This window comes from Stylophora pistillata, chromosome 12 (genome assembly GCF_964205215.1).
Source record: "Stylophora pistillata chromosome 12, jaStyPist1.2, whole genome shotgun sequence".
NCBI classification, from domain to species: domain Eukaryota; kingdom Metazoa; phylum Cnidaria; class Anthozoa; order Scleractinia; family Pocilloporidae; genus Stylophora; species Stylophora pistillata.
In genome coordinates this window covers 4,557,501-4,585,172 of record NC_142530.1, presented here as the reverse complement: position 1 = coordinate 4,585,172, position 27,672 = coordinate 4,557,501, and the positions used below count along the sequence as shown (strand labels likewise).

Here is a 27,672-nt window from a genome sequence, read left to right as displayed (position 1 = left end):
TTTCTCCAGTTTAAGCGTCATGTAACGTGTGTATCGCAGGTTGCTGATGGCGACTATTATCTGAAAAGGAAAAATCTTTCGGTTGTTTTTCGTATCATGTTGACCTGTGCGAGGGTTAGAAGCAAAGGTGTTTTAAATCCGCTCTCAACAGCTTACCAGGTAAAGATTTTTTATGATTTTATTTTTTCAAGAACGAAAGACTCAAAGACGTGATCCTAATCACGGCGTGTGAAATTTATCCTCGTCTAAATGACTAATTCTTCATAACAGTTCTTGTCGCGAGAGATCGCTCTAAATATTTTGTGTTTATAAGTTTGTTTTGATAAAATTAGCGTTTTCCTGGTTGAACTTTTGTTTTAACATTCTAAATCGTTTCTTAATTATAACACGCGTTTTCAAAAGATCTTCTAGAGGTTTTGATCGTAGGGTACTGAGCTAACATTTGCAAAAAGTTTAGACCTGCATATTAAAAAAATGAATTATTCTAGAAATTTTCGCATAGCCTGCAACATCGAGGGCCATCTGTTTATCAGCTTGTTAAATGATACGTGTTTTACCCCTTATAAATTAAGTTGATTGATATTATTATTGTGATTTTTAAAATTAATAACATCTTCTTACCATTGAAACATTTGTTACATTCAGGGACATTACTTTTTTCAGGTGCCCCCCAACCCCCCCAGTCCTCTTTATAGTGTAGGACAGCCTCAAAGAAATACAGCATAATTGAAGCCAGCTAATTTCTTTTACATGAAAAAAATTCAAAAATTCAGAAATTTAGCCCCTGAATTTTTTTTCTTGAAGTTAAAATTCAGCTCAACAACTAGGTTTATGATACTTTAAAAAAATATATACTAAAACAGTGAATATTGTTAAGGTGCACTCTGATTGGCTTAATTCAAACTCGTTATTTTTTGGGATTCTTCTCTGAGCATTTGCCCACATTTTGCTCAAAAGCTTTGTAATTGTTTCAATAATAAATGAGTTATTGTCTTACTTTTTTAACATATATAACTATTCACTGGTTAGCAGTGGATATTTTCCTCACCCTTTCAGTAAATATCCACCACTAGCCACTTCCACTTTGGTGAATAGTTGTTAAATAAATGAAATGAAACATGGTAAGGCCCTACAATGCCGAGATAGTAGGGACTGAGGCTGGTGATGGAGGTGGATTAAAGTAAGGGATTGACTAGCATCTAATTTCTCCTTACAATATCACACCTGAATCACACATGAAGGTCATGAGAGTAAAGGAAAGGATCAACAACCAAAATAGTTCTTGATTGTCAAACAAATTCTCTGCACCCAAAGAAATGTATAGAGAACAGTATGGAGAATGTACATGCTGATAATGGGGTGTGAAGGGTTTATGTCCTCAAAGATACAGAAATACACTTGAACAAATGAGTACTAATGATGTACACTGTTTATGTATTAAGGTTTTAGGAAGACGCACTCTTCATCGAGAGCCCCTGCATCCAGAATGGGCTGAACTTGCAAAGAAACAGTTAAAAGGTGCCGATCCAGAAAAAAAGTTGACATGGCATACTCCTGAGGTAAGTAACTGGTTCAGTAATCAGCAATAAAAGTAAAAATTGTTTTTTTTTTTGTTTTGTTTTGTTTTTTTTTATGACAAGATAAGTTAGAGGTAGTCATAATCAACAAACAAGGAAGTTTTGAGAGCAGGTTCAATAGAGGAAGTTTGACTTTTACTATAACTAGAACAGTATCCAAGGAAGCAACCAAGGCAGCTTAATTTCCACTTATCAAAATATAGTACAAAGTTTGTTGTTGCCTTGTTAAATGATTCATCTATAATTACAGTGAAACTACTGATTAGTAATAAACTATTTACCACATTACACAGGGTATTGACATCAAACCTGTGTACACCAAAACAGACACACAGCACTCTGAGGAAGAGGTACCTGGAAAGTTTCCATTTACAAGAGGACCGTACCCCACCATGTACACTAACCGCCCATGGACCATCAGACAGGTATGTTAATCAAATACATCACAGATGGAAGATGGTGAGATATAAGGTGTACTAATTCTTAGTGAAAATTCATTACCTGACAAGGGAATTCGTGGTTAAATTACGTGCAAAAACTGATATTGCATGAATCAAAAAGGGATGAGTGTGATGGTCCAATTTAATGGAGAATTCACATTAGTTAGGTAGCTATGAATAGCTATAGTTGTACCCTATAATTCATGGAGAGACAGTACTCAGTCTGACTGAATATCTTGGAAGCTTGATTATAAGTCACTGAGTCTTTTCCTATTAATCCTGTGGACTGAGTTTTCCATAATAATTAAGATCTTGTAAAATCTGGCCAGCATGATTTTTTTTTGTATTTCATTTTGTTTTACTGTATTTCTTGAACTGGAAAAAAATTATTTCATCAATCATTCTGACTGGCCCAATTTTCTCTCAGTTTAGAGATACATGAAATAAAGAACATGATGTGTAAATTAACCCAGCTGATAATTGATCACAGCCAATTCTGATAAAGAAAAATTTTTTACTGTTTGCAGTATGCAGGTTTTAGTACTGTTGAGGAAAGTAACAAGTTTTACCGTGACAACATTAAAGCTGGACAGCAAGGACTCAGTGTTGCATTCGATCTTGCTACGCATAGAGGGTGAGCAAATTGTATCTATGTATTAGATAAATTTTGATAAAGACACTTACTAGATGTACGTTAATGTACAGATCATTGCCCAGACTTTATTAAGTGACAATGTACATGTACATGTAGGTCAATTTATTAGTGAATGAAAACTTTTGTTATCATGAAAAAACAGTGGAGGCACAGTGGCCTCATGGTTAGTGCGCTCGACTCCGGATTGAGTGGTCCGGGCAATTTAATGCTGGGGGTAACCCTGCGATGGACTGGCATCCCATCCAGGGGGGAGTAGAAACACTCTTAGTCACTTCATGCTACAGAAACCGGAGTTAAGCACCGGTCTAATGGGCCACTAGGCTCATAAACAGACTTTACCTATGTATAGTAACTATTGCCATTTGTCTTAGGTATGATTCAGACAACCCTAGGGTGCATGGTGATGTTGGAATGGCTGGAGTTGCAGTGGATTTAGTAGAAGATATGAAGGTAATAGACTTATTCTATTGCGATGTTTGCATTTCACTGCTACTGAGATCACGTTTTGATTCCTGTGGTGTGTCTCACTTGAACACTTTGTCACAAGCAGTGGTGTGCAAGGGGGTATAATCAAGATTAAAAATTGCAAGCCTCAAAATAAATTACCACTCTATCAATTAAGAGGAAAAGGTGATGTGAATGCTTTGGCAGAATCCGTCTATTTTAGGGTGAAATCTTGGGGGCTGAGGCTGATTTAAGAACGATTAAAAATGCAAATACAAGCGCATTTACCAGTAAACCATAGAATAGTATAAATTAGATAAAATCTGGTATTCTGATTGGTCTATGAAGTAAAGTATTTAGCATGGAATTGCAATATTTGAAAATGAGGGTAAGTGATGTTGTTTGGCATCTCTTGTTTAGCACTCAAAGAATATCATTGCTGTTTTCTTTTTTATTTATTTTTATTCAGTTATGTCATTGAAGGAAAATTCATTACCAAACCCGTGAATTCTGTCTTAAATTGCACTTGAAAACAGATATCGCACTCATTTCTTTGGGATTGGTGTGATATTAGTTTTGACATGCAATTTATAATTTATAATTTATAATTTATAATTTTTAACTTATAATTTATAATTATTAACTTCGCCGACAGGCAGGGACACTGCAACAGCTTGCGCCAATTACTGCGGGCCCAATAAACCCACCCATCTCACCCCAGGGGGAGGATATCCACCACACAGTAATCTCGTGCATGGGAAATTAATGTCTCCTACCCCTAACCCTGTAGGAGACAGGGCCTACGGTTTATTCATCCTTATCTGAGAAGACTTAGGATACCTATCCATTTCTTGATATTATAGAAAGGTAGCAAACTCTCCTCAGTTATTTTAAGATCATGAGTATATTGGTCCGGCCGGGGCTCGAACCTTTGACCTCCCACACGACACAATCCGGCACTCTAACCAATTGAGCCAAACGGGAGGCGGTTTGACGCAGAATTTCCTCATCAGGTATTGAATTTTCCTGTGGTATCAATTGTTTACCAGATGCTATTTGATGGTATACCTTTGGATAAGATGTCAGTTTCCATGACAATGAATGGTGCTGTCTTACCAGTGTTGGCAATGTATATTGTTGCAGCAGAGGAACAAGTAAGTATTATGATATTTTGTGTACAGCATTAAGTGTTACTGATTAAGCATGGAATCCAAAGGCTTGGGTATTGGCCAAGTTCTTTTTTGCATTTTATGAATGGGGGACAAAGCTGAAAGTCATAAATTCCACATCAATTGATAGACAAGTCAACATAGGGCCACCATGACAAAACAAGCTTGATCAATGAGGGTCCAACACTAACAGTACTTAGCCCACTAGCCACAGACTAGTAGAAATTCAGTTTTAGCTTGTGGTTTTCGATTTCCACTCGCCAGTTTGGCTAGTAAACAAACTGAAATTGTTGTAACATCTAAGATGTCATTAGCCACTTGGCTAGTAAGTTGAAATGTTAGTGTCATTAAGCCCTGTCAATAAAGCATCCATTACAGTATATGGTAAAAGAATAACACCATTAAATCTGTGAATAAATTTCAGGTTAATGTACTTGTTCTTGTTGTCTTTGATTTGACAGTCTGAGGATGTGTGAGTGACTTTGTCAATTAGTGTCAAAACTTCTTGAGAACTTTTTCTTGCAAGTCTGTTAAGTTGGCATTAAGTAACAAATAATCCAAACCTGTCAAGCTACAAGTCTTTTAATTTTTTATATTTTCAAGATCGAAGCAGGTAATCCCCAGTGGCAAGACTGGCCTATTTTGTTTGCAGGGTTATTAATAACAAGATCTTATTAGGGTAAAAGTTGATAAATAAATGTTTACAACTTAACTTTTAGGGAGTAAAACAAGAGCAGCTGTCAGGGACCATCCAGAATGACATCCTAAAAGAATTCATGGTGCGGAATACTTACATCTTTCCTCCTGAGCCATCCATGAAGATCATTGGCGACATCTTCTCTTTCACCTCACAGGTACACAGTGCATGTAGGTTCAAACTGTCTGTCTTTTAGCATCATGATTAAGAATTAATGTTGGAAGGCACTTACAGCGGAACAAATCAGTCTCCTGTCCCAGGAGAGACGGAGTAGACTCACTTGAATAAATGGTACTGACTAGATGTCATGCATCGCTTAGCCTGGTACTGGTAATAGTATTAAATAGGTTAAATTGACTACTGCTATAGCCATTGTGGTACATTATACAGGGATTGCCTCTTACCCTAGAATCGGTTGCTCATTGGGAAAAATTGCATGTGAGGCACTGCCAACCACATACTCTCTCTTCTTTAGAGGCGCGAGAATTTCAACAAAATTAAGTGAACAATTGTCTATGTCCTGTGGCTGATGGAGGACCAGAGACCCTGTTGTAAAATCCAATGGGTTTCCTTCCCTTCCACTTGGGGATGAAGACATTTGGAGATACATTGATGACTTAGCTTGCCTGTTTTTTTCAATGTATTTTCTGTGTATATTATCAAAAAAAAAAGGTTTTACTTGATACATTATAGAAATCAATATTTAAAAACATTATTTTACAATACTTTTTTATGACAGAATATGCCAAAGTACAACAGTATTTCAATCTCTGGCTACCACATGCAAGAAGCCGGAGCAGATGCTGTGCTGGAAATGGCTTTCACTCTAGCTGATGGTCTGGAGTACTGCAGAACAGGTATGCAATGAACACTGGTAGAATAAAGTGCAAAGAGAGAGAGAGAGAGGTTATGCTCTCTGTATAGTGACAGAAGCACTTTTCAATCTTTTTCTGCTGATCAAATATGTGTCTCTGAAGGGGTCAAGTGAAGGTCAGAATTCACTCAAATTGGTGTCTGTTAAGGGTTTAATTTCTTTATTAATTATCCTGCCCCTGTATTTTTTTTTTTTTTTTTTTTTTTAGCAACTGTACTACATAACAATGACAATAAAGAGCAAGGGAATAGTATAGAATAGTGTGAAGGCGGTAATTTTCCTGTGGAATGCTCTCATTGGCTTACATGTAATTAGTAAACCTGTAGTCCTCCACTCTTCTTATGTTGCCGTCTTCTCTCAGGACTCAAAGCTGGACTAAACATTGACAGTTTTGCACCCCGTTTGTCCTTCTTCTGGGGAATTGGGATGAATTTCTACATGGAAATAGCAAAGATGAGAGCTGCCCGCAGACTGTGGGCTCGTCAGATTGAGGAGAATTTCAAACCAAAGAATATGAAGTCCTGCATGTTGAGGACTCACTCGCAGACTTCTGGCTGGTCTCTCACTGAGCAGGTAGCGAATTTCCCTGCATCCTTTTTTCTTTAAGAGCTGTTGTTCTTCTCGCCCTCGGCTCGTGGTTTATAAGCTTTCCTCCGGTGTTCTCCCAACCATAGTTATAATCGTCCCAACATCCCCTATGGCTTTATCACGTTAAAGAGCCCGGAAACATTTGTTTTATTGCTAAAATAAACAATTCCAGTGGTGGAACGTCTTTGGTTTTGTTGTTGTTTCAACTTGTTTTTGGAAAGCTGAACAGACAGTGTCAATGAAAGATTCAGAGCAAGTGTTTCTTTTTTCGTTTTTTTTTTTCCTTGTACAAAATAGTTTGAGACGTTATATATCAAAAATTCCTACCTTGTTCCTTCTCGATCTACTAGGGAAACATTTGCTCTTTTTGTCCATGATTGATAAATTATGTTAAGACAAACAAATTTTAAGTTCTCTTGCAGCTTTCTCCATACATCTGATATAGGATCAGCAAAAATGGATGATCTTAATTAGTTGCCAAAATTTACCGTGAACTAGTGAAGGGGTCATTTTGTTTCATACAGTACGTGTAGTTTCTCCTTGTTTGTGAAAAATACGCTTGATATGATTCAGCCGACTTCAACTGAGATTTACCTGTAGAATATGTAAGACTGTTTGTATTTGTTTTTGTTTTCTATTAGGATCCATATAACAACATCATCAGGACAACAATAGAGGCGATGGCAGCAGTTTTTGGTGGAACCCAGTCCTTGCATACCAACTCGTTCGACGAGGCCTTAGCACTACCCACGCCTTTCAGTGCTAGGATTGCTCGTAACACGCAGATCATTCTCCAAGAGGAGTCGGGGATTCCTAATGTAATCCTTGATTGATTTTTCCATCTTTAATCATTAATTCACGTAACTGACCTCTTTAGAACTTTCCCTATTCAAATATAAAGATGTGTAAACGGCAAGAGTGACCACGTGACCTTGTTTTCCCCGCCATCTTTTCACGTTTGCCGGTTGCGTTCTGCCGTTTCTACGTGAAAGTAACCCGTTTCGTATTTGCCGTGTTCGTAAGATTCTTCACTTTTTCTGTCACAGAGCAGAAGTTTATTATCGGAAAAAGGGCATCAAAACTATTCCTTGTAAGTCATACAAGGGCGCCTTTAAACCCACTATGATGTGAGCTCACGCGAAGCTAAAGAAGCAAGGTTCACGTTTTCTTACGTGAAATGTGAAAGTGCAAGCTGACGTTTAATTTGCCGTTTCACGTAAACGCGGTGTTGAATCTCTCTAAGATGTCGTCTTTACTCACGTGGGATGTTTCATCTTAGGTTGCAGACCCATGGGGTGGGTCGCACATGATGGAGTGTCTCACCGACGAGATATACGAAAAAGGCCTGGCTGTCATTAACGAGGTTAGTAAGTTTAGACCTCCGACAAAAAAAAAAAATGCAGCTGTCATTGGTTTCGTAAGGGGCGCGCGAAGGTAAACGTAAGATGTTGTACTTATGGAAAGCGCGGGATAACTGTGAGTTGTGGAAAGTTTTAGAGAAATAGCGTACGGAAAAGGTGTAAAGAGACAGCAAAGCTTTCAGCAAACGGAGGAAAAAGTCCACCTTGTGGCTTGCGCGGGAAGAGTGGTTTTTGACAACCGCAAGAAAAAGTCTAATTTAACTTTTTGTAGGGTGATACAAGTCGAGGCGGTTCCCAGTATGTAGTGCCTTAAAAACAATGGTTCTCTCTCAGAGTGTTTTTTGTAAGACAGTTAACTGCAAGAATTTGATAACCAGGTTGAAAAAATGGGAGGTATGGCTAAAGCTGTCGCCGCTGGAATGCCGAAACTGAGAATCGAGGAATGTGCAGCCAAGCGACAGGCGAGGATTGACGCGGGATCAGGTAACTAAGGGATATCTTGGAGGTCGGAGCCTTTCTGGGGGACTATAAAGGGAACGTATGTATCTATTTCTCAACCCAGATTTTGGTAAAATCCCGTTTTTGTCCTAGTCTCAATTCCACTTCCGTTGAAGAATGTGCAAATTCCGTCACCCAATACAGCTCCTCCTTCTTTCTGGGGGCTTAAAAACTCTTTTGGTTTCTTGATTCGCTCGTTTTGAGAAACGCTTCGGAAAAATTGAATTTCAGATATGTCGAGAATATTAAACCTTTAGTTTATTCCCCTCTCTACTAAACTTTTAATCTGCAAAGGTAAAGGGTGAAAAATTGTTAAAAATAACCGGATAGGAAAAACTTGCTAGTATGGAGTTCCGCTCAACTGTCTGCAATGTTTTTGTCAAGTAATGCACACTTGCGAATTTCGTAGATGGCAAAATTTTCTTCTCCAAGTCTCCTTGTTCATAGACTGTTATGTCACCTGGTGAACAACGGGATTCAGCAAGGAGAAGCTTATCTTTTTATTCCCCCACAATTTAGAAAACCCATAGAAGTACACGTGATTGTTTCAGTTTGTCATAACGCACCGAGGGAAATTATTTATTGCGTGTTTATTAATACTTGCAGTTCTTACTCGCTTTTGCACGCACAACTTCCACCTGCACGTGCCGGTCGTAATTATTCGCGTCCAGTTCAACGATTGCCCACCATGCGGACTGATCTCTCAAAGATGCCATTTTTCTCTCTTAGAAACTATCGTCGGTGTTAATAAATATCGCTTGGCTAAAGAAGAAGAAATAGACGTGCTTGTTGTGGATAACACCAAAGTGCGAGAGAGCCAGGTAACTGCGAAGACTTCATTCTTCTTTAAAAGTTTCTCAAACTATGAGCCAATTCCTTTGGGTAATTTTGCTCAATCAGAGGGTTTTCTCGAGACATGCACATTTTTAAGAGAAAATCTGATCTTTTATTACAGAGTTAAGCGGGAGTGTTTATTTTCTCGGAGGTTCATATGACCTTGGAATAATGGGAGCTTTGAGAAAAAAACCAGAACAGCGACGTTAACGTGAATATAGCAAAACAATAGAATTCATGGGCAGAACAATAGCCCGGCACGTGCGTTTAGGAGCTTTGTTCATTTCTTACCATCCTATGCATAGCAACAGCGTGAAATCACTAAATTTTGCGCACACTTGGAAAGGAACCCCCAACGGTAATTTAGTCACTTTTTCACTTTGAACTTAATGCTATATTCACACAAAAAGGTGAAGAGGGAGTTCTTGCATCCTCACAAGCGGTAACTACACCTAGCTCCTGGTGAAATTATTAATGGCAATGAAAGTTCATTTTTGGACAAAGTTTTCCCAGCCGTCGCCGTTGGTACATCTTAAACTCCAAAATAAATTTTCGTAGTTAGATCCAATTTAGAAGGAAAGTGTCTCGATATTTTGCTGGGAAAGTTTCTCAAAGTAACGTTGTATATCTCACATTAGTTGAGCTTCGAACAACTCGGTTTAGAAAACGTTTTTAGCTACTCAAAATTTGGTGCATTTGCCTTCTTTTAGCTAGAGAAAATAAAGCGTGTCAAGGAGACGCGAAATCAAGACGAGGTAAATAGTCAAAATGTTTATTTTTCCTGATTAAAATCTCCCGGCTCAAGTGTCTCTACGTCAGTTGGAAAATGGTCTCCTTACGAAGCGAACTCAAAAGTTCGAGTTTACTGCGGTCTCCTTTATATAAAAGCAGTTAGGAGTAGTGGCTCTCCCATTGGACGGAATGCCACACAATATCCTGGTACCCTTTTATATCCTTGGGTGGAGAAAGGCGCTATGAGAGGAAACGTGACTTTTCCGAGACCCATCACAAGGAAGCTCGAATCTGGACTCTTCGACCCAAAGTCTCCCTTGCTAGTAATTTAGCCACAAGTTCTAGACAAAGCCAGATTTAATCTCCTCGGTCATGTGTAAGAGTCGCATCCATTGCCAACTTTTCATTCGTTAACATACATATGTTATCAAAGCTTACCAATTCTTAACGTTTTACTTTTGAAGGTTATTTAACAAGGCCAAATTTGTTTTTCTCTGCAGGTGAATCTTGCCATGAATGCCATATCAGAATGCTGCAAAACAGGAGAAGGGAATCTTCTTGATCTTGCTGTCAAAGTACGCTTTCAAAGTTTCATTTTTGGTGACCACCTGATATAAAAGGTTAAATCTGTGTGTGTTACAAAGCTCGCTAGTTTTGAGTATTAAAGTTTGTCTTGTTGCAGACCAGAGCAATTGCGAGATATAGAACAAGGACACGTATTCAAGAAACACAAACTGCGGCGTGTAAAAAGCTTTTGGAGCTCATATTTATTTATAGTAGTTGTTTTAATAGGTAAAAGGTCTTCATGTATATATTTGTATGAACTAATTTCTTTCGCCAATGCAATTTTTACCTTGCCTGAAACACGCGTCCTCTTTGACTTGGCTGCAAGACGATGTTTATTTCTTTGAGATGTGCATAATTACATGTGACGGAGGTAAAATTTCCTCGAATTTTTTTTGGTCTTTGAAGGCAGCAAGGGTTCGCTGCACTGTGGGCGAGATTACCGAGGCAATGGAGAGGGTAAGTGATAAAAATTTTTAGACAGCTCGTGAACCAGTCCACTCTTTACGTCTATGCACATCGGGCTCCGGCCAGGGAACGCCATTTATTTCTGTCGGCTGCTAGACGAGTTGGTCAAGCTGCCCCCCAATATCCAGCCCATATTCAACCTCAGTGTCTTATTTCCATTCAGTTACATTGTAGTTATATTCCTTAAATTTGGAGGACTCGAATGTAACAAGTCCAACGAACATGTAAGAGCTGAATGAAAATGTTCCAACATTCATTAAGTACCAATAAACATGGGCAGACTCATTTTCTTACTGATTAAAGGTGGTTGGCAGGCATGTCGCCAGTGATCGCATGGTCAGCGGTGCCTACAAAACAGAGTTTGGCGAATCCGATGAAATCAACAAGTGCATGAAGAAAGTTGAGGTAAGTTACTACCATAAATCATGGCTTGTAGATTATAATTTAAAGAAGAAGTCGTGACTATACTTGCAAGAAGTAGTCCCATCAGCGTTATCATGATCTGCTGTATGAAATTAAGCCGGAAAGATGAGAAAAATATACTGAGTTCCTTTGAGGAATCGTACCTCAGACCAGGCCTCGAAAGAGAACTCTATTTTTGAGCGAGGTCTTTACCAGGCTCATCGCGTGCAGTGACGTTAGAGTGATATGCCTTTACTCATTGTCTGAGAATCAGACTTTAAACAAGTTGGAGAGAGAAGTGCCGTTATCGCTGCCACCTTCGTTGGAAACTTAGAAAATTTCCGACTAGTTTTGATAAGTATTTGGAGCAAACATGTGCGTTATACAGACGCTTAGTTTACTCTGCTACTTAAATAAGGGTGATTTCTTTATTTCGTGCCCAGGCCTTTGTGGAACAGGAAGGCCGTCGTCCCAGGATCCTTGTTGCTAAAATGGGTCAAGATGGGCACGATAGAGGTGCAAAGGTTATCGCTACTGGATTCGCTGATCTGGGATTTGATGTCGACATTGGACCTCTCTTCCAGGTAAGTAGCCTGTGTCTTTATTGTCTTTGTCATACAGAGAAAGGAAAGAACGACTCCAACAACGTCAAAAAACTCGACGGTCCGTCCTTAAAGAGTTGGTGATGAAACTCTCTCACAGGTGGGCGGCCTCTCCGGAGTGATGACCTGAAAATGAATGCCTACGTCGAGTGAAAATTATCTATTTTTAGCAATTTGCTCTTTTTCTCGCCCCAGACTCCTAATGAAGTTGCTCAACAGGCCGTGGACGCGGATGTTCATGTGGTGGGAATTAGTTCCCAGGCTGCTGGACACAAAACGCTGATTCCTGAGTTGATATCACAGATGAAGTCAATGGGAAGAGGGTAAGTAAGGTGTTTGTAGTAAGGTCGAGGAGAGGGGGATAAAACAAGGGGTTCATCGTAAAAGTTTACTTTTTAGACATGTTGGACGCGTTTCGGAGAAACTGGAAGTCGAGGCTGTCTCAACAGCCAATCAAACAGAGGAGGATATTGAAAGAGAACTTAAAGTGATCCCATTCAGCCATCGTCAAGCGCGAGGAATCGTTTTGCGCTAGATTTTGGTCGAGATTCTTGTAGCAAAAAAAAATTAAGTTGTTTTGATCGTTTGAATGCTTAATCAAAACAACTTTAAACCCCTTACACCATTACGTCAGTATTCATTTTCTCCACGCTGTCCTCATTACATTTACTATGGTTCTGACAAGGAGATTTTGTGTGGCAATCAGGAGCTTTCCTTTTTCTCACGACCATTACTTGTAATTCCAGAGGGATACTACAAGGAGAAATTAGAAGCTAGTCAATCTTTAGGGATTAAAGGGTAAATTGATATCTTACCACTCAAACTAGGTATTGTCAGAAATGGCCATCAGGTTGTTTTTTTGCTCTTTTCCTTGCAGTGATATCGTTGTCGTGTGTGGTGGTGTTATTCCACCGCAAGACTACCAGTTCCTTTATGATTCGGGAGTTCACTGCATCTTCGGTCCCGGTAAGTTCGAGCGATGGAACATTTGGGTGTTGATAATTACGCAGTGACGTTACTAGTGTCACGTGTTCCAGCGCGAAATAAATGCTTCTGGTGAGCCTTCTCGCCACTCAAGTTACTCAACGTTCGAGGTGATGTACAGTCACCTCCATTCTCGCAGATAGCCCAAGTGTCGCCCAGCGCTCTGCCCATTGACGCTGTCGCAAGACAGTTTATTTCCGATGATAAAACCTCGACGAAAGAAAGCCGCACTGTATCTTTGATTTCCACGAGCTTAGGACAGCGCAAGCTTTTTAAATCTCCCTGGTACTTCTCTAGTTTCACACAGCGTCAGGGACGTCCGAAGCTTCGTCAGTGCTATCTCTCTAGGAACGCTATCTTTTCGTTATGTTCCTACAGAAAATAGTTCCTTCGAACAATATTGCCCATACCCACTGAAGACCTGAGGGCAAATGGGCCTTATACTGGAATGATATAGAAATCACTTTTGGTTTGAGTGACGTAAAACCAAAATCCAAATCAAAGTAATCACAACAGTCGTTCAGATCGAAAGAAAATACCCTGAGGAGCCAATGAAAACTCAAAGTAAAAACAAGCGAACGCGGTGCTTCTTCCCGGCCAAGAAACTCATCAGTTACTTTTCGTGAATTTCAAGCGAACTCGTCGAGCATCGCGCTCAAAGTCCAGTTCGCGAAGTCAGGATATACTTTTGGCGCGATGCTCGACGGGTTCGCTTGAAACTTATGAAAAGTATCTGTTGAGTCTCTTTGCCGAGACGAAACGCCGCGTCGCACCAGCCACGAATTTTTTTATTATTATTATTATTTTTTATTTTTTCACAAGCAGGTAACAATTTTTCATTGTATTAACTGTTTAAGTGCGGGAAAACACGAGTGAGCAAGTTACCGTTGGTTTTTCTTTTGCATTTGATTCAGTGATTGTCAGTTTGGTTTGGTAGACCAATCGTAGCGAATAATAGCATAACCAATGCTTTCCCAGATAATTTTCCATACTCAATTGAAAACAGCTCGGTCACTTCACTCATTTGAGAGCGTCCGTCTTGTAGTATGACGATTTGGCGAGATAGTGTTTTTTACTCAGTAAAGTTCTTTTCTTTACGCAACTTTCCTTTTTTTATTTTGCCCAAACCTAACGTTGCTCTTAATTACTCTTGACTCAGGAACACGCATACCAGTGGCGGCCATGGATGTCCTAGATGCAATACAGAACAATAATGCTGACCAAAAAACTGCCGCATAATCTGACAAGCCAAACTCTTGACCGGTTTTCATAGCGGAGGCCTTCAAGTCTAGTTGAAGGGTTATGTTATCTCAGAAAACCCTGACGTGTCTCCAGTGACGTTGCAAAGGGAAATTTTCCGTTGAATCAGGCTCCCGCTATTTCAATATTTTTCTGGTTTCCCTTCCAAAAAATTTACCTTAAATGCAATGCTTTGTCTCTCCTTTAAACTTATTCCACTGCATTATTCTTAGTTGGTCCGCCTGTAAACTGGTGATGTGGCTAATTGATCTAACTATTTAAGTTATGACATGTTAACTGTAAATACAAAATATAGAAAGAGAGAGTTATCAATGCATTCATCATAGTGAACTCGTGCCTTTTAAGATAGGCGCTTAAGGGTAGATGGTTTGCCTTGGAAGACCTGGTGGCGTACCTTCCTGACCCGTTCCAATCCCTCTCGCGCTTCTAAAGATCAATAATAAGCGACTAGGGATAAGATAACTTGAGGAGCACTCGAAGAGCTATGTAGAGGCAAAACATTTCAGCGAATAAATGAGGACCGTAACAGGATTGAGTGGGAGACTGTTTTCTGCCCGTGTAACCTGGAGAAGATGGAATACATGATAGGAGAGTCTCGAATGACAAAGCCACAAAATGAACCGTATTTTTAACATTCCATTTTATTCATGAAGATTTATTCATGTTATTTTGAAAGGTAACAAATGTTTTCAACTCTTTTTGAAATGAAACTAATAGTAGTTGTACAAAAAAAGTAAACAGTATTAAACTAAAGTTGTGAAATTGCAATGCGCAACGAATAGAAAATTAAGTATCTGTTTTGTGTATTTATATGTCTTGCGTTCAATAATGATAGCAATTAATTATCTGTAGTTAAAGGTTTGTCGTGAAGGAGAAACGGGTCCACTACACAAAGCTTTACAAAATATCGAGGTCCTACGTAAATCTTATGGAACTCGTCATCAAAATAACGAGACGCGTAAATATCCGAATCTTAGAAGTCTGCCACGATAGCGATCACATCCGGGTCTTCTTCTTCATCATCACTGCTCTCCTCGACAACGACGTCTAACTCAGGCAGATTCTTTTGTGCAAAAAGCGACAGTCCCGGTGCAACAGTGTTGAAGAACGCTTTTGACAGGATTGGAGGAAGCTTCCCCTTATTCTTGGGTGGAGGGCTTCTGGCTTGGGGTGGAAATGTGTCCTCAGATTGTTGTTTGGTGGAGGAAGAATCTACCTGTGAGCCAGCTGAAGGCGTGGAATCCTTTGGCACAGCTGCAGAAGACTTGTTTTCCGGCAAAGCTTCCGAAGACGTGGTATGCGCAGACGCATCTGAGGGCGTGGTAACCTTTATTGCTGTGGCATTGTTTTTGCCCTGCGGAGGAGAAGCAGTCTTCTTGGAAGTAGACGCTTCTTGTTGGAGGGGATGAAGCTCACGAGGTTTCGTTTGGGAGCCTTCCTCTGCTTTAAATATTGACCTGCGAAGCATTCAAAATGTGTTTAGGTGAGATCTTACAGATTTTAGCCTCGTTCTTATTTGGCCAATATCCTACCATCTTAGCCTGATGCTTAGTTAATAACGCATCGATTTCCGTATTCGCGAGCAGCTGCAGTACAAGATATTAATCCTGGGGAAGTAAAGAGCACATTTGCCTCAGAAAGACCTCAGTCTTTTTTGGCAGCGGTTTCTGTCTCAAATACACAATTTCCCACATCAAAACAACCAGTAAGAGCCTAATTTCCACCATACCCTCTGTCTCACCTTCCCATATCTTCATCCTTCGTCAGCGACTCAACTAGGGTCGGCTCAAGTCCTATACGACTGAGTCTCTCTTTCGCGACTTCTTCCAACATTATTTTCATATCAGGATACTCTATGAGTACCTCATGAAAATGAGGCGAAGACAAAGAGTACAGATTGCAAGTAGTCGCAGCTCGGACAGAGGCAACTCTACGTGCTTCTCGTGTTAAGAGACAAATTTCTGGCAAGAAAATTAACATTATATCAAGGATTTCTAATTTTGAAACTTTGGCGCTGAAACCAATTAACTGAGTGGTAGAGGTAGTCTTATACCCAGACCCTCCACGGTCAAACGGTGACAGTAATACGGTAGGATCTGGGAACAGATTATGGTAGAGGACTAAAGTGACTGACAAAGCTGAAGAGCATAAGTAAAGTTAGGTGTAAAGTCTTTGTCACTGGAGTTGTAGGAATCCCTCGGTCGTGTCTACCTTGGCTTGTGGATACACGCTTCAGACTTAATTAGCAGAGGAGTTGTTGACAACTGAGTAAGTTTCTTGAATGGTTTTGGTGGGGAAGGGTGGATCAAATTGAGATTGCCCATACTCCTCGTCAGAGTTGGATTTTCTTATGCCGAATATGCATGTGTCTACGGGTGTAAAAGGGTCTTTTTTTAACACTGCCTCCGTGTCTAATCTTCAAAATTTGCAATGGTATAGAGTATAAGAAAAGAAGTCTTGAGGATAATCTCTGGGTTAGTTATCACTTTCAAATTTTCGGTAGAAAAAACTAGCTGGATAAGTTTGCGGAACATTGTATTTATTTGCTTTACGAGCAATTAAGGATTCAGTCCAACCTCGTTCCCAGGGCCTTTTCCCCAAGTTGAGGGAAAATGCCCTGGGAACGAGGTTGGATTCAGTCATTATTCATCGTCTGGGATGGGGAGATTTGGTGGATTTGGGGGATCACATGGTTTTTAAAGGGAATGGGTTGGGGAGGGTCGGTCGTCTTTAACATACTTAAAAAGGAGGAATAGAGAAAATTTAATGCAGGGGGGGGAGGTAATCATAATACCACGTGGAAGATGAGATAATTTTTTTGCGATGCTACCGAGACCCTCCGACACCCCCACTCCCCCTCCGGCGATAAATAATAGAGAGATTTAGAACGAAGTTCACGTGAAACGGCAAACGTTAGCTTGTCCTTTCGCGTTTCGCGTAAAATAGCGTGAACCTTGCTACTTTAGCTCCGCGTGAGCTCGCGTCATGGTGGATTTGAAAGCGCCCTTGCATGCATGACCAACAAGTAATACTTTTGGCGCCCTTTTTCCGGCAATTAACTTCTACTCTCACGAACAGAGAAAATCTCACGTGCGCGATAAATGCGAAACAGGTTACTTTAACGTAGAAACGGCAAAGTGCATCCGGCAAACGTGAAAAAATGGCGGGAAAAACAAGGTCACGTGGTCACTCTTGCCGTTCACGTTTCACGTAAACGCGGTGCTAAATCTCTCTAATGACCGGTCCCTAAAGGAGCCTCTCCACTTCCAAATGGTACCCGCTTACCTCCGAAATGCGAACCATTCCCGAGGCTAGTGGCCAAAGTACCATCATTAGTTAGAATATCCACAATTCCCCTTTGAATGAAGTACATTTTATCTCCTTTGCGTCCACTCCGACATATGTATTCACCTGTCAAATATACCTCGAATCGCAGTTTGCCGACGATATCCTCGACGAAATGATTGCTGGCGCTACTGAAGAAGGGTACTGTTTGAAGTAATGTGCTAACGTTGTGAACCAAAATTTCCTACAAACCAAGTATAGATGTCTTATATTAGAGCAAAAGTGATTTGAAATGCTGATATAAGCAGGTATAGCATAAAGCATGTTAAACAACTGGATTCCGTGCATTTTGCCCCGAGTCTCTTCAGCCCGATGTCAAAATGCGGTAGGAACAAATCAGTGGCACATTGGCACTGATTTTCTTCCCACATATTGACGTCTTCTTTGATATATTGCTGCACAGACCCACCCAACCTCGTTCCCAGGGCCTTTCCTCTTAGTTGGGGGTGGGTCCCACCTCCAGCTAACGGAAAAGGCCCTTGGAACGAGGTCGAGACCCACCGCAACAGAGAATCTATTTGTCTTATATGATAAAAATAAAAAAAGTCGTTAATAACAACGTCATCATCCTCCAAAAGATCATAAGAACCAATACGTGCGTCATTCAGCTTCTCAAATGACTTGCAAAGTTTTTGATAATCGAATTCCTCAAAAGAATCCATGGAGGATAAGGTAAGATGCTATTCTTAGTGGTATCGCATGACCCTCATCCCCGGAACGCAAAATGCACTTTCCTCCCTTTTATCATATCTTATCATATCTCATTATTGTACCCAGTTCCTACCGTCTAACTGTATTTGAAATGTAGGACCTTATATACGCTTGGCTGTGAAAGGTCTGGGTACAAGATAAATCCTTTCTTGACCACAATGAGAGGCAAAAGTCTTGGCAGGCTTTACTGTTTTTTGATATTTTTCTTTGACTCTCATTTATTTCTCCCTTCCCCCCTCCTCAGCCACATTTTCTAGGTAGGGAGAGGACATTCACGAAACTAGCAAGAAATGAATTAGAGGATTTCTCTTTATTATGTTGAATGGAGGGTTGTCAACGACTTACTTTTGTTTCTCATCGCAGGCCTTATTAGGTACGTGAAGAACAATGACTGAATATTTACCGCTCTCAGGGCTTTGGAGAGCTCGCTGAGTATAACATCCTCATCGAATAGTTTGTGATGGAAACGATGCTCGTAGTAGTCCTCTACTTTAAGACGAAGGCGCAGAGGCAGCTTTCGGTATCGCATGTACTCCTTCACTTGACTCAACTGAAATGCCCAATAGTCGATTTTTTAAAATTATTTCAATTGTAAGGCGGAGGACCAACAAGACTTAATGGCAGAAGATATGTTTCTAAACCAACTGTAAGGTGAAACACTAACAATACCCCCCCTCCCTCCCCTCCCTTCCTCTTTTCCCTATTATTTAGGCTCCAACTTCTGTTTGCTCTCTCAAAATATAAGCGGTGACATTTTAGCTGGCGCTTTGGACTCAAAATAGCTGGAGATCTCCGACTTCCAGCCCTGGAAACCAACCGGGAATACATGCGAATTCAGGTCCTCGCAGACACAGTTAGACAGTTTTTTTTATCATGGAAGTTATTTTTTACCTAAAAATTAGATCTAAAAAAATGGAAAAAATATCCTCAAAACTTTTGTTTTGTAAAGATTTGCATGTGGTAATCTCGTGGAAGCTTCTTGTTGTTATGGCCATGGACGCCACTATCTCCCAACTATTGGTTACCTTTTCATTGTAAAGCCGTCCTGACGAATCAATAGACATTATTAAACTGGACATGATGCCGATGAAAACAGCGTAGAAAGTAGCACCTATGGTCATACTGCACAAGGTCATCCACAATTCAGTGATAGCCTGGGGCGGATACCGTCCGTAGCCAATACACAGCATGTGGGACATGGCATTGAATAGCGCCCAGCTGTACTGTGTGGCTGGGGGCTTGTCCTGGAGAAGGAGACAGAACAGGGCATAAGTCACCGCCAGTTCAATTACTAGTGTACACCGCCGGTGTCTGCTCCTACTGAAGGGTAAGGTTGCCTGCCCTAGACCTCGCTGAAAAGCAGGGTCCTGCAATAGATGAGGGGAACTGGGATTGTTTATAGGGGAAGTCGATCGACGCCGCCCAGTCTTCATATGAAATTTGGCTTCAGTTAAGCAGCAAAAGTACCAGTAGGTGTGGTGAGAGAGGAGGTATGAACCCCATCCCACCCCCGATCGTGCCTCTGCACCCGTCTTTGTCAAAAATTATGCGTTTTCCGAACATCATTTGTTATCAAACAGTGATGCTTTTTTTCATATACAACCCTAACAATATGACAACCTCTAATCCATTGATGACGACCCAGCTTTTATCTGGGAATTCTAGCAGATACGGGACGAGAAACTGGACACAGCCATTCCAATGGGACAACAACAGCATGGAACCAATCAGTTTTAAGATACGGATCTGGCCACCAGATATGTTCAGCAACTGCAACATTAAATTAAAATAACAACCATAAGAGATACAAAAGCAGTAGCAAGAACCATAGTAATCATGACCACGGGTACAATAACCGTAACGCTGATAAGAAAGATAGTGACAACGCTAACGGCTGTTACTAGGCTCGTACCTAGATCTTTCACGGCCAAGTGGTTACACGATAGGATCTGGGCACGAAATTAGGCTATTGCTTGGAAACATAAGCTTTGTAAATAAATCATTTAAACTGACGAATCGTCAAATAAGTTTTGATGACAATACCTTGTTCTCAGATTGCACGCACGCTTGTCTGCTTGATATTGAAATTGTATTGTAAGGAGAAATTCTGTCTTGGTCATTCTTGGGAGTTGAGAGGTTGACGAAATAAATTATTTCTTTAGTTTTGATTTTTCATTATTTATTTCTGCTCATCCATTTGAGGGTCAACTCTCACCTCACTTTCAAACAGAGGTTCCGTCATAATTCAGTGATATGTAAGATGATGTGACCCTCATAAACTAACACTTATTCCCTATGCTAACACAACCATACCTCCTCAAATCTCTTGATGTATCGTACTAATCTTGAGACACGGAGGAGTCGAAGAAGACTCAACAACTTAGCAAGTTTGAGAATACGAAGAGCCCGCGATGCCTTGATCAGCGTTTGTTGCGCGGACGAAGATGACGCGATAAAGTAGGCGTAGTCAAACGGAAGTGACGAAACCAAATCGATAACAAACCAACCGCGCAAGTACCTCCGGCGAATAATCGTTTTGTCTAAAATGATTTCCTCGTTATTGTTGGGATCCATAATACCGGTCTTAAAGTTCAAAAAAATGTCTATGAGGAAAATGCAATCAGAGATACCGTTGAGAATCAGCCAATGCAGCGAAAGGTCGTCGCTTAGGAAGGCGATACTCACAGGTAGAAGAATAACATGCATAGAGATAAATGTTATTAGGAGGATGTCCCAATACCAGCGAAATGTGCTGAAGGGGTGAATGACGCCTCTGCCCTTCTGCGCTTGTCGACGCTGCTCTAGAAGAACCGCCGCTTTATTTCCGAAGAGTTTCAGAGCCATTTTGTTATCAGGATTGGCCGCAAATATGTCTTTGAGAAACGCTATGACTTTCCAGCTCTTCTGTCTCGCAGCCATTATCGTTTGGAGGTGAGCGTGACTTGTTAAGGTCTCGACGGTTGATTGCTGGTCTATTGAGGGGCGGCGTCGCACCCTTCCGGCCTCGTTACGTTTATGCAGACCTGAAAAGTAGAAAAGCCATATAGCAATAATAAAAATGATAATAATAAAAATGATTATAATAAAAATGATAATAATAAAAATGATAATAATAAAAATGATAATAATAAAAATGATTATAATAAAAATGATAATAATAAAAATGATTATAATAAAAATGATAATAATAAAAATGATAATAATAAAAATGATAATAATAAAAATGATAATAATAAAAATGATAATAATAAAAATGATTATAATAAAAATGATAATAATAAAAATGATAATAATAAAAATGATAATAATAAAAATGATTATAATAAAAATGATAATAATAAAAATGATTATAATAAAAATGATAATAATAAAAATGATAATAATAAAAATGATAATAATAAAAATGATTATAATAAAAATGATAATAATAAAAATGATAATAATAAAAATGATAGTAATAAAAATGATAATAATAAAAATGATAATAATAAAAATGATAATAATAAAAATGATAATAATAAAAATGATAATAATAAAAATGATAATAATAAAAATGATAATAATAAAAATGATAATGATGATGATAATGAGGATTTCTATAGCGCCATATCCTACAGCTCATGGCTCTTTACAACACTTTGCGACAGACTTTGGTCAAACTGTATTGAGCATTTCACAATTTTTGAAGGAAATTTTTGCAGATCGATGCCCTCAATACTAGAATCAAAGCCAGACCACAACACCTGAAGCTACGTTACCCACTCTTAGTGTTAACTAGGTGGGTTCTTCGCAGTTCCCTGCTAACTAGCACAGAGAAGATGCAGGAGACAGGCCTACGGGTTTTTTTTATCTAAGAAAACTAGAATGTCTAACCATTTGCAGATGTCATAGCAAAGGCAGCACATTCTCCTCAGTTATTTTGAGACCCTACTCCAGTCTGGAGCTTGAACGCTCGACTTCCCACCGTAGTCTACAATATGAGCTAACCAGGCGGTATATTATTCAGATGGCTGACTGTGGGGAAGATGAAATGAATCGATTCTCGTGATTGGCTGCTCGGGCTATTCGACGGGTAAGACCGGCCCATCTTGCTTGCCAATGATTGAAAGGTAATCCAAGTGTGCAGTGTTTTTGGAACTCGTTAACTAGGCCGTACTGACCCAACTCATTGTGATTTTTTTTTTTTAAGCAATCTGTGAAAGTGTAATAAAGAAGAGCCAATGCAATCGTAGTTTACCGTTTCCTCTTTTTTTCAATCGGATCTTACCTAGCTCAGGATACGAGTGCCTTCTTTTAGACATTCTTCTTTTGTTTATAATAATAACGGGTTCGTCAATTCCCTTGTCCCTGTTACTAATATCATGGATCGATTTTTCCGCATCACACGGACACGGACGGATAAGTGTACACACTTTGCAGCGGGTGTCATTGATATCTTTGTGGCTGGACATCATTTTCTTTCAAACGTAAGCGCTAACTGAAGATCGCTTTCCGTCAAACAATGACATTTCTCGAGAAATCACATAATTGACAACGTGCCCCGTTGCCAGGCGCAAGTGTTAACGGCCAGAACTACATCGCGAAAGATGACTGGTGGGTTGAATGATAGAATCTGTAGAATCTGTGCGCCTTTCACTATCGTAAGGTTGTCCTCCTATGACGCAGGTAATTGGTGAATCTAATTTGAGCGCGCGCGCGTCAAACTCTAGAATTGTTTAAAGGAAAGGGACTGGATGAAGTCGAACTTAAATTAAATTATACAAAAATAGAACAAGTGTTCCCATAAAGGCTACAGCAGACTGGTCGACGAGAACGTAACAGTTGGTGAAACTATTCTGATAAACCACCGTCTAAACCAAACCGAAAAGGTACGCTGTCCTCGGCAAAAAGAATTGTATACCCTTCCAAACAGCAGTAAGGATACAACCAGGGAATTTCGTACATGTTACTTCAAATTAAGTGTAATCTTAATAGCGGACTGCGAGGGTCTCCCAAAAGAGATACATAACTTGTCCATATGTAGAAAGTTCGTATGACTACTTTTTCCTCTAAGCAGCTTCAGAGTTGGATCAAAAGGCACCCTTAATAAACAAAATTTCTATTCATCTCGAATGTTTTATTACAGGTTTTCATCTTCACTCAAGTAAATGAATGAAACTATGCAAAAATAACTTTAACAAGTTAAAACCACTCATTAATTTTCAACGATAGGTTCTTCCTCTTAATAAATTTACCAAATTTCTTAATAAGGGGGCGTAAAAAACTTTCCCTGGACGTATCACTTCCCACTGACAATTCTATTTTGGGATTTTGTTCAAGAAAATGAGTGTTAACAAATTCAACTCTCGTTCAGGATGTTATCGCGAGACTGAATTCCTACAGATGAATTCATCTCTGACAAAAGGCCACGAAGAAAACCATTCGAAAAGATAAGTTATGAGGTCTGTCAATCACGTCAACAATGTGCACCTTTAGCGCTTTCAATTGGCTTCAAAAAGCGACCTTTGTATATTTACAAATCAGAGGAGATTTTTCGGTTTCAGGATGGTTTTCATTTCATTGATTGCACGGCGTTCACACATTTAGCCATCGTCTGTGAAGCGCGACTTATCGCGTCGGTCATGTAGAAATCTTTTAGTTCCAAAATGCTTGGCTGCAGGGGCTGTTTCAAAGATTGCGCTTTGGAGCTCTACAAAGGAAAATAAGAAAGGACGGTTTAACACTGAAAGACTGTTCACGAAATCAAACGTCTTATTCCTACCGGAACTGTTCATATAAACCAATCAAAAAAGACTCGACACAAGTAGTCAACGGTGGGAAATTCCTTTGCATGCGCATCCCTTTGGAAAGGGCATGCGCACATGTGTGTTTCTCAAAGGCGGGATATTTTGTGAGCCGGTGCTTTTACATGAAACCTCCAAATTCAAATGTTACCGTAAAGATACAGTCACACAATGACCTCACTATTTTTTTTTTTGACGAACTATTTAAAAATTGAAATCAGAATCAATCCTACCTGCATCAGACCCAAAGCCAAATTGAAGAAGTTCGCTTCCTCTACATCACCATACCGAGTCAAATTCGGTGAGACTTCGGAGAGTCTTCGCCGGATTTCTTCTAAGTTGTCGTAGGGCAGAGAATTTCCAGCGATCTGTTCCGGAAAACGAAAAAATTTCATTATCCCATCTATCTTAAATTTAGCTAATACGAAAGGAAATATGAGATCAAGAAAGTTCCATAATTTGTTGCAAATTGACCTCTGATAGCGCTCTGATGATCTTCCAGTCATCTCTCGCGTACACGGGTGGTGTGACAGCTCTTCTTGTCTGCTGCGCCCTGCCCTCTGTGTTAACGTAAGTGGCAGTTTTCTCTGTGTAAGCTGCACCGGGTAGGATGGCGTCAGCGATGTGTGCGCCCTGGTCTCCATGGTGACCTAAAACGCAGCAGACAGGTAGTTAGACGAGAACAATTGGGGAATAATGGTAGTTCCATGACTGTTTTTTCCGGATGCTTTTGGCAAAACGGCGAATGTCAATGTCATAAGCATCAGACCACGTGTTCTAAACTGCACACTCATACGCACACGCACACGCACGTGCGTACGCACACACACACGCACGCACGCACGCACACGCACACACACACACACACACACACACACATCACACACCTTGGTAGACAATGAAGCAGTCATGAGGGAGATCCTCTCGTTTCACCAATCCAGCATCCTGTGAAAACGAAATACGAACGTATTACAAAACTAAAGAAAGGAGCACTTCAAGATTTTTGGAAATTAAAATTCGAAAATACTTCCGTGCATGTAGCAAACGCACTTTGTAATAGTCACAATATTTGTTCATGTTGTTTTTTCTGGGCCATCTGCTTTCCACGTTCGAGGCAACTTGGTTCAATAAGCAGGGTGGCCCACTGAAACCTCTGATAACATCCCCGTTTTTAGCCCCGGACGAAGAGTCGCGGAGTCTTTAACTCAGTTACATTTGACATACTTCAGCTTTCTTGCCACAATAAAGAAGGCGCAATAGTCAACCCTTTAACTCCAGAAGTGATTAACATGTAACTTCTTCTTACATCATCCATACCTTATCGAGCAAACATGCAATGAGAGTACTCAAACTTATCAGGTAGAAATTGTTATAATGATCTACCTCCAAATTCTCGTAACTAATTTAAAAGGAAATGATTAGCAGCTAGAGGGGAGAATTAACAATCAGATCTTGATCTGTCATCACACTGGGTATTCACAAGGTAAACCTTTACCACCAGTTACCTATAGGTCGCAAAAATCGAGATCTTTGTACAGGAGAGCGGTAAGGAGGCAAGATCGCAGAAACGGAGAAAAACTGACCGATCACTTTCTTATGAAGGGCCCCCAGTACAAAACTTGCTAAGAAGGCAGCTTTGGAAAATGGTGTACGAGCGCAAAATAACTCACAGCGCCAAGTAAGAACAGCAGTTTGGGTTTCTCAGTCATTTTGTCGACTCCAGGTTTGTATCCAATGTCCAGAGCTGCAACTTGGCTAGCCACCTGCAAAATAACAACAGCCATTGTTTTATTGTATATTACCACCTATATGTAGTGTTCAATCGTCTACGAAACGATTAGTTGAGATTTTCACCTGCAATGGAAACTCTTGAAAGCGGGCATCCTCGGGAAGTGAAAAAGTTGTAAGTGACTGGAACTGGCCGCTTGCGAGAATGGTTCTCGTGGGCGGACTTCATAGATCAAAGTGACAACCCGTAGTTTGCTTGTCCCCTTTATTAAAATAAAAATGCTACTACTGATTGGATTCCCTTCCTTATGCGTCAGCAAGAGCTTTTGAACGAGAGAATATTAAAGATTGAAATAGCTCCGGCTGCTTGCACGTCCACTTTAGAGATGCAGACAGTTCAAACCTTTTTCTAAGCGCAACAGAATGAAGCGGCTGTAAGTTTATATTCGAAAGAAATAGAAATATTAGATCTGACTTAGATAAGTTTGGACAGGGTGTAAAGTCATATGTTACATACCCTGTGTAGTACATTGAGCACTTTCCATTCCTTGTCAACTTTCTTAGAACTTTTCAACTTCTGTGACATATCAGCGACTATCTGATGAGTTGCTGCACCTTCGTGTCCCTGGAGAACAGTGTTGCCCACCAGGATCATTGGACGCTCAGCATTCGCCAAGACCTAGAAATATAACCTGAAGTGTTCAATTGATCAACGAATAACATTCAATGATTATGTGTTCACGTCTTCATTTATACTCATGTGTCTCCAAGGATTTCTTCAGGGACACATCAGATTACCTAATGCAGCTGTTTATTTCGTAACATTCAACAGCTTAAGTGAAATACCTTTGAAAACGCGTGCTTTCCAGATACAATCTCGTTCAGGGTACTAGCCGAGTCACCAAGATGCTGAAAGGTAAATAGAGGTCACGATGTACAACAAAAAATTATTACAAACTACATGTAAGCCTCTACTAGGTGAAGAGTCCCGCGCTTTAGGCTAATGTTTATAAAAATCTTCGCGAAATCAAGCGCAAAATTTGTCATTTCGCTGACTCTATCTTCGCAAGGGATAAAGCTGCTTACAATTTTCCTGATTCTCGTGGTATACATAACCCTTATTGCATATCAACCTAATACAGCGCCTAGCTTGCCAAAAAGTTCTCTCCAAATCAGAACTGGCTGAGCTACGAATGCACTACGAGAGAGTTTAAAATGAGATGTTGTACCTCGTATGTATAGGTAAGGTCCACTTTGGTGCCGACCAATGCAATCTGTAAGTCATTGTGCATCCATCTGGAAATCATAATTAGGTGAACATTACCTACATCAGTTAAAGTTCCTGAAACAGTTCACCCTGAATCAGGAGTCAGAGAAAGTTTACAAGTAGCGCTAAAGGCTTATGGAAACGAGTGAATGAAGTGCAGAGTTTGAAAAAGTGATTTAAAATCGGACGGACTGTTGTTAAAGTGGGCTTTGGTAACAAAAGAAAAGAACTGAGTCAACGTCAAAGAATTAGATGAATGATTTCCTTACCCTTTGCGGATACGAGCATTCACCAGAGGAGCTTCATATCGAGGGTTAGCACCAACTATCAACAACACGTCTGCATCCTGAAACAAGTTCAGTGTGGACAGTCGAATGAACGTCATAATTAAAATGATTCAATATTTAAAGGAAAGTTGAGTCACTTTGGGTACAAAGTGAGACATCACACTCTTTTCGCAGTTAAAAGTGAAACTCTACGCATCTACTCTCGTGATAAGAACAGATGATGCTACTCCTGACGAGAGCGAGTGTCGTAAAAACTGTAACCAAAGTAATCTCTACAGCCAAACAAAACAAAGAAAAATTCTAAAGATAGCTGAGGAAAATTAAAAGTAAATGCATGCATCTGATTGGTTGAAATTTCTACCCTAATCACAATGCAAAGGAAAGCAAAACCCATGCAATCTC

The 27,672-nt window shown here is 40.0% G+C and overlaps 3 protein-coding genes across 3 annotated transcripts in view; 1 reads left to right on the top strand and 2 right to left on the bottom strand.

Moving 5' to 3' along the window:
* LOC111325957 (methylmalonyl-CoA mutase, mitochondrial) lies at positions 1-14,939 on the top strand. Its single transcript, XM_022929877.2, has 21 exons — positions 1-159; positions 1,443-1,559; positions 1,871-2,002; positions 2,545-2,651; positions 3,044-3,122; positions 4,166-4,270; positions 5,005-5,139; positions 5,722-5,839; positions 6,218-6,429; positions 7,086-7,262; positions 7,724-7,807; positions 8,183-8,288; positions 9,033-9,124; positions 9,848-9,892; positions 10,370-10,444; positions 10,842-10,892; positions 11,205-11,306; positions 11,747-11,887; positions 12,101-12,228; positions 12,783-12,871; positions 14,049-14,939. Exons 1-21 carry the CDS (start codon positions 97-99, stop codon positions 14,126-14,128), a joined length of 2,238 nt encoding a protein of 745 aa, XP_022785612.1. The 5' UTR covers positions 1-96; the 3' UTR covers positions 14,129-14,939.
* LOC111325958 (potassium/sodium hyperpolarization-activated cyclic nucleotide-gated channel 2) lies at positions 14,771-23,167 on the bottom strand. Its single transcript, XM_022929878.2, has 8 exons — positions 22,473-23,167; positions 20,519-21,228; positions 19,826-19,975; positions 19,231-19,449; positions 18,609-18,755; positions 17,435-17,678; positions 15,891-16,110; positions 14,771-15,606 (listed from the first exon to the last, which is right to left on the bottom strand). Exons 1-8 carry the CDS (start codon positions 22,657-22,659, stop codon positions 15,123-15,125), a joined length of 2,361 nt encoding a protein of 786 aa, XP_022785613.2. The 5' UTR covers positions 22,660-23,167; the 3' UTR covers positions 14,771-15,122.
* Positions 23,168-23,300: 133 nt separating this feature from the next.
* Positions 23,301-27,672, bottom strand: part of LOC111325954 (NADH-ubiquinone oxidoreductase 75 kDa subunit, mitochondrial) — a 12,298-nt gene continuing 7,926 nt past the window's right edge. The window contains exons 14-22 of the mRNA XM_088741504.1: positions 27,253-27,329; positions 26,946-27,012; positions 26,563-26,625; positions 26,234-26,395; positions 25,659-25,751; positions 24,876-24,933; positions 24,463-24,638; positions 24,222-24,356; positions 23,301-23,894 (exon numbers count right to left, since the gene is read on the bottom strand). Of these exons, the coding sequence (XP_088597630.1) occupies positions 23,757-23,894; positions 24,222-24,356; positions 24,463-24,638; positions 24,876-24,933; positions 25,659-25,751; positions 26,234-26,395; positions 26,563-26,625; positions 26,946-27,012; positions 27,253-27,329 (969 nt within the window). The 3' untranslated portion in view covers positions 23,301-23,756. The remainder of the gene's footprint in view (positions 23,895-24,221; positions 24,357-24,462; positions 24,639-24,875; positions 24,934-25,658; positions 25,752-26,233; positions 26,396-26,562; positions 26,626-26,945; positions 27,013-27,252; positions 27,330-27,672) is intronic.